The 12089-nt window shown below is 39.7% G+C and overlaps 1 protein-coding gene across 1 annotated transcript in view; it reads right to left on the reverse strand.

Moving 5' to 3' along the window:
* Window positions 1-369: 369 nt before the first annotated feature.
* LOC121179317 (guanine nucleotide-binding protein G(i) subunit alpha-2) overlaps window positions 370-12089 on the reverse strand; it is a 54479-nt gene continuing 42759 nt past the window's right edge. The window contains exons 4-9 of the mRNA XM_041034097.1: window positions 9005-9165; window positions 5661-5789; window positions 2368-2497; window positions 2025-2178; window positions 1078-1292; window positions 370-970 (exon numbers count right to left, since the gene is read on the reverse strand). Of these exons, the coding sequence (XP_040890031.1) occupies window positions 1102-1292; window positions 2025-2178; window positions 2368-2497; window positions 5661-5789; window positions 9005-9165 (765 nt within the window). The 3' untranslated portion in view covers window positions 370-970; window positions 1078-1101. The remainder of the gene's footprint in view (window positions 971-1077; window positions 1293-2024; window positions 2179-2367; window positions 2498-5660; window positions 5790-9004; window positions 9166-12089) is intronic.

The following is a 12089-nucleotide window of genomic DNA, read 5'->3' on the forward strand; positions in this document are numbered from 1 at the left end:
AACACAGAGTAAAAACAATGTGCAAGAGTCAGGTGATCTCTACTTTTATTTAAATTAAATCATATAGGACTTTTAAAGCATTTTAATATTTACCAGAAACACTAACCTTTTTCTGAATTAGATTTTCGTCTCTCATTATTAATCACTATATATTCATAGGTGCTAGGCAGAAAAACGGAAGAAAAATATAGGCGCACAGTAGGTCAGACAGTACTGAAAGCATATCTAGGAATTGGTTGTAAACAGAAGTCAAGGCACAAACATACTGCAACAGACATGGTAATGGTATTATAAAAAGTGATAGAATGTTAGGTACACACATACTTTAAATATCAGTTAGAATTTAATTTCTGCCTGCATGTGAAGCCATTTTTTTTTTTTTTTTTTTACCATTTTTTAATTTTTTAATTTTTTTTGTTTTGTAGGAATGTTAGATAATTTGTGCAGATTACAGAGCTAATATTTGCCACATTAAGTCATGCAGAAGAATATGCAGTTTGGCTATGAATGATGAACTTATGTAAACATTATAAAAAAAAAAAAAAGCACTTTCCTTTATCAATCATATTTTCTGTCTATGCCTGTGCTTCGTCTCTTAAAAAATAAGCTTCATGTGATTAAAAGTTTAATAATTTGCACATCAGAATCTCTAAAAGTAAAATGAATGCATTTATATAAAAAAGTTTTCCTTTGCCTCCACTAGTAATTGAAAATAAAGAAGAAAAAACAAGAACAAAAATACAAAATAAATGTTGATTTTTTTTTTTTTTGTGGTCATAGCCCAGAGAGTTAACAATACGAGCAACTGGATCAGCAAATCGTTGATATTCTGCAATGCTCGTTGAGTTTTCAGTCTCTTAGGTGTCTTTATAAAAAGCAGATCAAAGCAGAAACTGTGGTCGGCCAGTGCAGTCATTCATGATGTGTGTACTTCCCCCATCTTTATGGTCGTCAGAACTGTTCAAGTAATCTAATGAAGCACAAAAAATACACACACAAATCAGTCATTTCAAACAAGGCTCTATATTGTGACTTATGAGAGCAGAATCACTGTTCGAGGCATTTCTCTAAACGCACCTTGACTCTTTCTTAGATGTGTTTTTAGAAAAGGCCACAGTCCTTCAGGTTGTTCTTGATGATGACGTCAGTGACAGCATCGAACACAAACTGCACGTTCTTGGTGTCGGTGGCGCAGGTGAAGTGGGTGTAGATTTCCTTGGTGTCCTTCTTCTTGTTCAGGTCCTCGAATTTGGTCTGGATATAAGCCTGGGCCTCCTCGTACTTGTTAGGGCCTGAGGGGGAAACAAAATTGAGTTAAAAGAGATCAAAGATACGAGTGGAAAAAACATCTTCTGAGGCCGTTTCACTTGTTTCTGATGTCTACGGACTTGTTTTTCAGAAATTCACTGAATCAAGTTCTGTTTTCATCATAATGTTGGGTTCATTCTTCTTGATTTTGCCTGGGCCCAGTTTGTACGTCTCATTTATTACCATTACGTTTGAGCCATGGAAATAAGCATCATCTTGTCTGAACAAACAATTATCCAGCCGTGTTTGAAGAACCCAGAGGATCGTTTAAAAGCCCTTCAAAGTATTTCCGAAATCCTCAAAAGTCTCTTTTGACCATCAGGCTGAAAATATATTCTGTTTATTGCTTGATAAAAAAAAAAAAGATTAAAAACCTGTTGAATCAGGTTTTTCAAACATCGTAGCGTAACGTGAGTAACGCAAGCTTAGCTCTGTGATTTCAAAATAATGCTAATTCACAAGAAGCACAAACTGGGACTAGACTTTGCCTTGTTTTACGATTTTGTTTCAGGAACAAAGAAGCAGAACATAACTTGAAACAAATACAAGTATATAAGTATAAGTTAAAAAAATATTTTGAGGTTTCATTTGAGATTTTTGAGACTGGCTCTTGAAACGGTTGTAAAAATACATAACAATGCAAACATATGAAAAATTGAAGCAGTGTCAATCAGACAGCCCCGGCCTGTGTTTGCACTGAGATGTTCACACTGTACCAGTGTACTCAGGGAAGCAGATGGTCAGAGGGCTGTGGGCGATCTTCTCCTCAAACAGATCCTTCTTGTTGAGGAACAGGATGATGGACGTCTCCGTGAACCACTTGTTGTTGCAGATGGAGTCAAACAGCTTCATGCTCTCATGCATCCGGTTCTGGGTGGGACGGGCACAAATGTGGAGATAAAGAGATTATTAGAGAGCACAACTAGGGCACATAAAGGAAATGAGTTCACTGAAACCCCAACCTCCCTCCCCGTTTTGAATTACCCTGGGAATGGGCTCTGCTGTGAAATGATTGTGAAGCTATTGTTTTTAAATCGAAGCAGCAGAAGCTCAACTCACCATCTCCTCATCCTCAGCCAGGACCAGGTCGTAAGCGCTCATGGCTACACAGAAGATGATGGCTGTGACTCCCTCGAAGCAGTGGATCCACTTCTTCCTTTCTGACCGCTGGCCTCCAACATCAAACATCCTGCACGGACACACACAATGTAAACATGCCGTTTTTACGAGGGAGCGGATGGGGACCGTGCGCAGGACACACACAACAATTTTTCAATGTGAGAGACATGCCAAGCAGCCTCAAGGTCTTCCTCTAGAAACGTGTGCACTCTCTCTCTTCCCTGTGAATACGTCTCTGCATCATCCTCTCTTCTGGGCAGGGTGTTCGCTGCACAGGCCTTGTCATTTACCTGGCATTTGTTGGCATTTTAGTCCAGTGCAGTTGCTGTGGTAACAGGCGGCCTTAAGACAGGTTGAGGCATAGCAGCGGCAGGTTTTTCACTCAGATCCTATATAACTTATTCATGAAGATGGAGGTTACCTAGATGGATGAGAGGACGCTTGTCTGGTCGGACCCAGATTGAACATTTTCTCCATCTAATCCTGAGAGGCAGAGTTTCAGCTGGCAGTTTAACCATCTGTAGCTTCTCAGAGCGACGCACTTTTTTCATGACGCTTTCATTCTTCCTGCTAAGCAGTTTTCACTTTGCAGAATTTGGTTCATTAGAGACGAACCTTGACTTTCGCGGACAGCCAGCTTTAGGCTGAATAAGCAGAGCTCATTATAACAGTGACACACTTTAGACTGTTTACCTCAACAGTACGCTCATCTCCAGTACTGCTTACATAAGCTAAATATATCACGGCAGCACAGCACTGAGAAGACTGCTGTAGGTAAACATATGCGGGTGGGATTTGGCTTATGTCTTCCACAAAGAAATAAAATATATCATGACATAAATATGAGACTTTAATATTACACAAAGACACAAAGCAGGCACCAAAGCAGAAGCACACACACCTCTTCATTTCAACTGTCTTTGTTAACGATGTTACAGTGAAGTCCGACAAAAGCAATACACAGTACATTCAGAATGTGTTCTGTGCTTTTGTCAAGTTACTTTGCAGCATCAGTCTACACTCAACATCTCACGATGTCAAAGAGAAAGCAGGATTTTAGACATGTTTGCAAATTTGTTAAAAAAGGAAACAACTGTATTCAGTATTCAGACCCTTTGCTATGACACCTGAAATCTTTCAGATGTTTCTACACCTTGACTGGAGTCCACCTGTGGTCAATTCAATGACTGGACATGTTTGGAGAGACACACAAATGTCTATATATATGGTCATGAGGTCAAAGGAACTGCCTGCAGAGCTCAGAGACAGGATTGTGTCGACGCACAGATCTGTGGAAGGCTACAAAAAAAAACTTCAGCTGCATTCAGCATCATGCTGTAGGGGTGTTTTTCAGCAGCAGGCTCAGGGAAACTATTTAGGGTTAAGGGAAAACTGAACGGAGCAAAGTACAGAGATTTTCTTAATAAAAACCTGGTCCAGAGCGCTCAGGACCTCAGACTGGAGGTCCTGAACAGGACAATGGCCCACAACGCTCAGCGAAGACAACACAGGAATGGCTTAGGGACAGCTCTATGATTGTCACAGCCAGTGGCACAGCTAGCACCCAGACTTGAACTCAACTGGACATCTCTAGAGAGACCTGAAAATAGCTGTCCACCAACAGTCCCCATCCAACCTGACAGAGCTCGAGACAATCTGCAGGGACGAATGTCAAGAAATAACCAAGAACCCTCGAGGCTGTAACCACTTCCAAAAGTACAGAGTACTTCAACTAAGTACAGAGTTAAGAGTCTGAATACTTTTGTCAATGTGATATTTCAGTTTTTTCCTTTTTAATGAATTTGCAGAAATGTCCAAAAACTTTCCCCCCACTATGTCATTAAGGAGTATTGAATGTAGATTTATGAGCAGAAAATGAATTTCAAAGATTTTAGCATAAGGCTGCAACATAAAATGTGAAAAAATAAGTGATAAGTGAATACTCTCCGAACGCACTGTACATTGTTGATATGTTACAAACAATTTCCCCTTTCCAAAGCCTTGGTGGTGACTAATGTCTCTATCAGATATGTGTGTCTGAGTGTGCGCGTTTATGTGTGTGGTTGCAGGGGTGTCTACAATCTTCTGATTTTATTTTAACAGTGCCGAAAATGCCAGTACGCACGAACACAAATGACAAAACATTTACACAGTAAAAACAAAACAGCTTCTGAGAAACATGGCTGGAAACTGGCATTCAAAGGAAACAAGCTAAAGGGGGTAATAATGAGAATTTGTTGTTTAATACATTTTTCCATTACTGATGAGTGTAACCCTGCTGTGATAACTATTCTATTCTGTTACTGAAATCCCACACATACGCATATTGTTTGTGTGGGATAAAAAAAAAAAAGACAAAGTAAGAAAAAGAAATCCGTTTATGTGTTTTTTTTATCTGATATGGAGTCCCCGTTGTAACAGTAATGGGGAGGATGAGCTGTTTCGGGTAAAGACAGCTTAACCTCAGCTGCTGAAATGAGAGAGAAATTTCATAGCAACAAACAAAATGTCTCCCTTCCAAGTGAACTTTACTGACTTCCGAACCGACAAATGCACATTAACAGTTTTATTAAAAACATAAATGACTCATATGTGCGCATGCACTGATTAATTTGCCTCAGTTTCCTAAAATAACCATCATTTTCAAAACATAGTGAAATACGCCGGCAGCTCATTATTTCACAAGAAGTGCACTTTTTGATTGCTTTCACATAAAGTTTTCAAGTCTGAGTGAAGGTCTTAGGAATCGAAATGGGTTTTCGTCTCTTTTCTCTCTGATGCATTTATCAGCATGCTGACTGTGTAAATTCTCACACATCAGGACAATTCAAACTAAAATGTGCCGGTAAGTCTCAGGTGTTGAGCATAAGCTTAATCAAATAATTGCTGTCACCTGCTGAGCTGAGCCTGACCTCATCCTTATCCTCCCTGATTACTTTAGTTTTTAGATGATGGTCTGAACAACAGCCTCGCTATATGAAATAACACTATTGCTCCTTTTTATTTCATATATTAGAGGAGGCAGCTGCTAAATGCAGTGAAGCTGGCCCACCTTGGCCATTATATTTGGGCTAACCGAGTGAGTGAATTAGTCGGTTGTGGCAGGCAGGTGAAATGAAATGGTGAGCCGTACAATGTGAGCTGATGAAGTGACTGCACCTTTAATAATCTGAGCTGTGTTTCACAAAATGAGCTTAAGCAGCTGAGGAAAAACTGTAAAAGAGAAGTCTTACTTGAAGTGCAGGTCCTTGAAGGTGAAATGTGTTTCCACAATGCCAGTGGTCTTGACTCGAGTCCGCAGCACGTCTTGCTGTGTGGGGATGTAATCTGGCTTGGCTATCCTCTCCAGGTCATTTAGGTAGCTGATGGGGAGACACAAACAAATTATATATATATTTAAAATGAAGACTGTCTCACAAAGGGACAAGATCTTCAGCCATTGCTGTAAAGTGGGAGGGAGGGTTATTTCCAGGTTAAAAGTCTCATCTGTTCCTTCACACAGACATGAGAAAAACAGAAGTGCCTCATGATGGCCCTCTGACAGCACTGGCAGCACTGTGTCGTGGCAACATAGTCAGGTTCAAATCTCTAATCATGGTACACGAGGAGTCAGCGTACTGTCATAGGACAACACAAGACTACGTCTGACTCTGTGACAGCCAGCCTGTTTCCTCTTAGTTAAAGGTCACTGCACTTTTTTTTGGCAAGAGGCAGTTCTGGTAATTGTAGCGTTTAAATTTTATAAGTGATCCTTGCCAGCAATGACAAAATTATGTTGTATGTACACACAGATTCCCGCTGATGCTTAGATGCAAAAGACCTGATAAAATCACATCACCTGATGTGATTTTAGAGACAGCAAACAGTGCAGGCAGCAAGGGTACAGCAAACAATTCAGTTGTAAAACACTACTGTCATAATTTTTCTGTTTATATTTTCTCTTAGAATAAAGGCATAAGGATGGATCTGATGTACGTTACATAAATGAGTTTGTGGAAATTTGGCTTAGTTTGACAATAATGAGTCCATATTTTGTACTGTTTTGAGACTATATAGAAGATTAGATGTGCTCTCTATGTGTGTGTGTGTGTGTGTGTGTGTGTACATGGAAACATGGCCAAATAAAGCAATCTGACTTTTCAGACCAGCATGCCTAAAGCCTGATGAAAGCACTAAAAACAAGGCCACAATCAACTTTTACACATATAATACTACCATGGGAAATACAAAAGGCTAGAGGGCAAGCATATTTTCTGTCAATCTTTCAACATAATATTCAACTGCATAAAAAAAGACTGTTGTATAATAAAGTGCTGGTGCTGAATGTAATCCCACACAAGCCACAGCCCGGGTGTAGATATTAGAGCCTTCGCACCACTATTTCATGCCACGTGTCTGACATTTTAATCATAATCCTGCTCCCCACAGAGAGAGGTTTAGGCTGCTTTTGTAGTCCACACATCAGATACTGTAACACAATTTGGCCATTGGGTTTATAAGCCTCGAAGATTAATTGAATTTGGTCAGCTTACACTCTAACAAGAAAAGGTACGCAAATGTACAGTGACAGACGCTGTCAATGGCAAAATGATGGTCAGTTTAAGGTTTTACAAAAGATGTTAGAGCCACCTCATCGTGTTTATTTTAGTCCACTGAAGTAAACAACTAGAAGTGAGAAACCACAGAAGACCATTTCATTTTTATACACGTAGACATGTGAAAAGGTTAGGCTCGTTTCCTCACATAATGACAGCTGGATCCGTTATTTTCAGAGTGTACAGTTCATGTCCCTTCCTATCAAACCTAGAGAGTGAAAGAAGAGGGAGATCTCTGTTAATGTGAGCTGCGCCTTCTCCCTCTCTCGCTATCTTCCCCGTCTTTTCTCTGGCTCTTAGCTTGCGCTCAGACATGGATTATGGTCTAGAGCCAGACTCATTTAGTCCTCTATTATAGCAACCGACTCACTCAGCGCTCTACAAAGCCACGATGAAACTCTGTACTTCGTCCACTCTCCCACCTACCAAATATAAAGCCGCGTTAGCGGTATGCTCACAGGTCCCGTCGGCTTTTACAAGAGCAGTGAAGCAGAGACTGAGAAGTTATGATTACACTGGCCAACACAAACAGAGAACAATATCACTCCCCTTGGAAGTTAAATATTGCCTTGACTGCAAAGCAATCATTTGTGAAACACTTAACACTCCCCTGACAGTTTGCAGCACAATCTGGGGGTGTCACAGAATTGTCAAAGGCCCTGTGTATTAAACAGAAATTACTGCAGTTAATTCCTGCTGCTGCTGGCAACGAGCGAGTCCCGGCCTCTCTCTGTTTTCTCCGGATTTCCATTTCAGAGCAGCAGTGCATCCCTGAGGGTCAGAGTGATAACCACCTCTCACCTCTCACCAGCAGCCTCTCACAATTATCTCATGGTGTCCCTGTTATTATACGGGGTACATTAGAAGAATACGGCCAACAAATGGAGCGCTCAGAGATGAGGGTCGTTGAGGTAATTAAGACCTGCGGACAGAGACTGAGATTGGTTGTGTTGTTGCAAATGAGCAGCACGACAGGTCTTAGGAGTTTTCCTCTTAAGCCACTGGTTAAACAAAACAGAAGTGTCCTCTCTATTAATAACTGTAGCTTCTCTCTGAGGATGACGCAGACATATTGACAATGTGAGAAATAATAAAACAGAACCAAGAACAGAGAAAAGGTTTAAACTAGAAAAGCAAAGAGAAGAACAAAGTGATGGTGAGATAATAAAGAGATGAAAAGTAACAATTACAAGCAACGATATTCTAGAGCTAGCTGCAGGTATATTAAAGCTAAACTCCAACTCTTAATGCAGATAAGGGACATTACAAAAACATGGTTTTAGAGTCCGTCCCCTAGAACTTCAATATAAAAATAATCAAAGGACCAACCAAATTACTCTTATACTAAGAAAATTAACATTAATGCAATAAATGCACCTTTTGCTGACCTGTGTGGAAATGTTTTCCACAAACAAGAGAGCAGAAGCGCCAACTCCAGTACATCTCCGGTTAACTGGAAAACCGTGGTCCTGCATAATATTTTAGCATGCTGCTGTTTGTGTTGGACTGATTCAAATGTTTATATTTATTAAACTCCAAATAGACACTTTGACACAAAGCATTCACTTATATATTCATATATATATATATATATATATATATATATATATATATATTCATATATATATATAATATTTTATCCCAATTTATATCATTATATCAACATTATTTTTCTCTAATACAACATTATCATTGAGGTTTGGAGACGGTGACTGTCGCCTTTATTTTCAGTTTTGACAACATGTGATCCCACATCACATGTTCCTCTCTGCACCACATGCTGTGTGAACATACAGCACCACAGATTCAGTCCCAAAGATGACGTGTCTTAGCTGTAAGCTGAAATGACTTCTCTAGGGACACTGAAAGTCCAGTCACTGTGGTTTTTTTTTCAGAGCAAACATATGAGCAGTTTTATGTTGAGACACAATAATAATCCACACCATGATCTTGATGTTATTTTATGTTATTAAGGCACTCACTAGGCTGCAGAGTCATTCAGCTGGTACTCCCGGGCCCGTGTGAAGCAGGTCTGGACGCCGTTGTCAGCCCACAGTCGCTGGATGACGTTGGACAGGTCCTCTGGCAGGATGCCCTGCTCCTCTGCTGCTGCTGACAGGGCGAACAGCTGGCGGGCATCATCCTGACAAGTAAAGACAAACACAAACACACACACACAAACAACACACACAGTTAAACTGAGTAGGTCTCTTAAGAAAAGAAATATTTCTTCTGAGCAAAGCTGATAAGCATGACACTGCAGGGCTTTATTTACAACTTTATTTCCACATGGCCAATATTCTACTTGCTTCCTAATGGTGGCTCTGAATGCATTTTATTATTATGACATGTAAAATACTGAGGGTTCAAAATTGCAGAAATAAAGACTTAAAAACATAATTACATGCTTCATTGATTGTGAATTCATTTTTAATTTTAAGTGTATAATTTTTTAAGCTACTGACTTCATGTTATGTCTTTTGTAAATGAAACCAGTGGCTAAAAAAAAAGAGGCATTGATTGAGCTGATTTTATATCCTGCCAACATAAATCAGATATGTATGGTAAGCATGCTGCTTTACTAACATACTGTTGGTTGGTTGCTTACTATTGTTGCAGGAATCCAGTGTGCGTTTGCAGTAAAAGGTGCCTTTAAAAAACTGCCATCTTGACCGGCTCTACTTAGGAATTGCAGCTAAAAACTACGACAACTGGACAACTGTTGGTTCCACGATTGAAAGACAAAAAGTATATTTCTTCCCATGTTATGTTTGAAGTTCCTGCAGCCCTATGCACTTACAACATACAAGTCTGATCTGAAATGTTTTATGGCAAAATCAAAGGAGATATGCACGAGAGAGATGTGAAGAAAAGCAGCAGCAAACCTAAGGGTGAGAAATAATGACAAGAAATTATGCATCAATCATTGGCATAATTGGACCAATGATAGCTCAATTAACTGGCCCAAGTTTATGTCTGGCTGGACCTGGGCCATCACGCAATCGTCTACCATCAAATGGCACTGTAATGAATCCATCTCTTGAGGTGCAGTGTCCTGGAAAAGAAACTGTTGCATCAAATGGCAGATGTTAAATGGCAAAAGCCCTGGGGGAAAATAAGGATACTAGCCACTTAGATTAACATCTTAAGTATTTATTTGCAGCTATTACACAAAGCTGCACGTAACGAGTCAGCAGGGAGGTGTATATGGAAACTCTACCATTAAACTTAGCTCTTCTAAACTCCACTCTTATTCCATTCATTTCAAGATGACCGTTGCTCACATAACCTGCCAAGACACACAATCTAACATAGACAAAGCATCTGTACTCTCTAGTAGCATGAAAAGACATCCTACACACGCTAATGTCACCTTCATTGCACAAGTCTGACCCTTTAGATTTGACACTGAACAAAGGTTCACATAAACTTTTGATGTTAGCTTCTGAGAGCAGACTTCCATGTATTAGTTAACCATTGTTCGACCCTCTTTTACGTAGGTCACAGTAAGCTAGCAGCCCATTAGTGAGTGCCACGTGGTGGTAATTAAAATCCTGTGATATGACACAAACTGTTTAAAATGGATCAGAAGAACATAATTAAAAATACACGTCTATGTCTGATATCTACCCTCTGAAGTTTCAGTTCACAACTTAGAAAGTGATTAAAAAAAAAAACATTTACCGGTACACATTTAGATGCAGTCAAAGAAAGTGTAGAAAAGTGAAGAGGCTCAAATTCAGTTTAATTAAAGCACACAAATAGTCAGGATATGGATATAGGCAGGAAAACAGCTACATATTCTGAACTGAAATCAGCTGATAGTGAGTCTCCGATGGAATTAGAACTTTTTGGGGAAAATCCAAAGTGACATATCTAAACAAGTGCAGAGCTAAAGCAGAAGTGCACATCATACCAAGTGCAATTTGGTTACCAGCAGTTAGCATTCATCATCATGTCTGAAGACAACGGTGAAGACAGCTTGTTCCTTATGTACAAATAAAGAGATCAAACAAACCAGCTCAGCCACATCGCTGAATGTTGACTGCTTCCCTTCTGGCTTTGAAACAAATATTGTCTTTTTAATTGAATTCAGTGAAATGTTCCAGGATACTCAAAGCTCTCTGTAGGCTGCTGCAGTGGGGGAAGGTGTAACTCAAGTAAACTAATTCATGAAACACTGCAATCTGTCCAGCACAACCTGTCATGCAGAGCTAGCTACCTTGGCAGAGCCAATCCTGACATACACCAGGCAAAGAGCTCTTTCCACATAAAACCATGTTTATCCAACTCTTGAGGAATGAAAGGGAGACTGAAATTCAGAAAGATGAAAAGTACTAAGCACATACAGAAACTGCAAAGTAGGGAATATTAGAGTTATAAAAAAAAAGACCTGAATTTCATTGCAGACATTGTGGAATATGTGTTTTAGCAGCATACAGACAGTAATTTTCTCACATCATTACACATAACATACTGCTGTTTTATTACTTATTCCAATTCAGCAAAACTGAGAATGTACGGATCAGGTAGCTCTGATTTCTCTATGTAGCATTTACACTCTCTTGGAGTTAACAGCAAGAGAAACATAAAAGATGAGCTGAAATATGTAGCATTATGCTAAATTGTTGGGCTGTGTAAAAGGCGTGCCTACACAGCTGTCTCCTTTTTCTCCGCATTTTATCAAGTCAAATCTTTTCAAATTTACTTTGGTGTAGAAGCTGACACACTGCTTCATCCTCTGTAACTAAGGATGCTTAGAAATGATCTTTCAGGATGATCTGTGAGAATGTATGAATCTGTGAGATGATTGGTTTGCGGACAAAAGGAGTGTCATTTTCTCGTCTCATGACGTCTCAAGTTTGTTTCTGTATCCTCATTACCTCCCTGGGTGGTGCCCTGTTGAAAAGCAGTTCTTTAATAGTTTCCTTTGACAGCACACACACACAGGAGCATAGAATATAAGGCACTGCGGGAGTCTATCTTAAGCATCTGCTACCCGGAGTTGACTTCCAAGTAGAGACTGTCACACTGCACCCCAGAGAAATTCTTGAACTGCATAAGATT

The sequence above is a fragment of the Toxotes jaculatrix genome, chromosome 3, assembly GCF_017976425.1.
Source record: "Toxotes jaculatrix isolate fToxJac2 chromosome 3, fToxJac2.pri, whole genome shotgun sequence".
Lineage (NCBI taxonomy): Eukaryota > Metazoa > Chordata > Actinopteri > Toxotidae > Toxotes > Toxotes jaculatrix.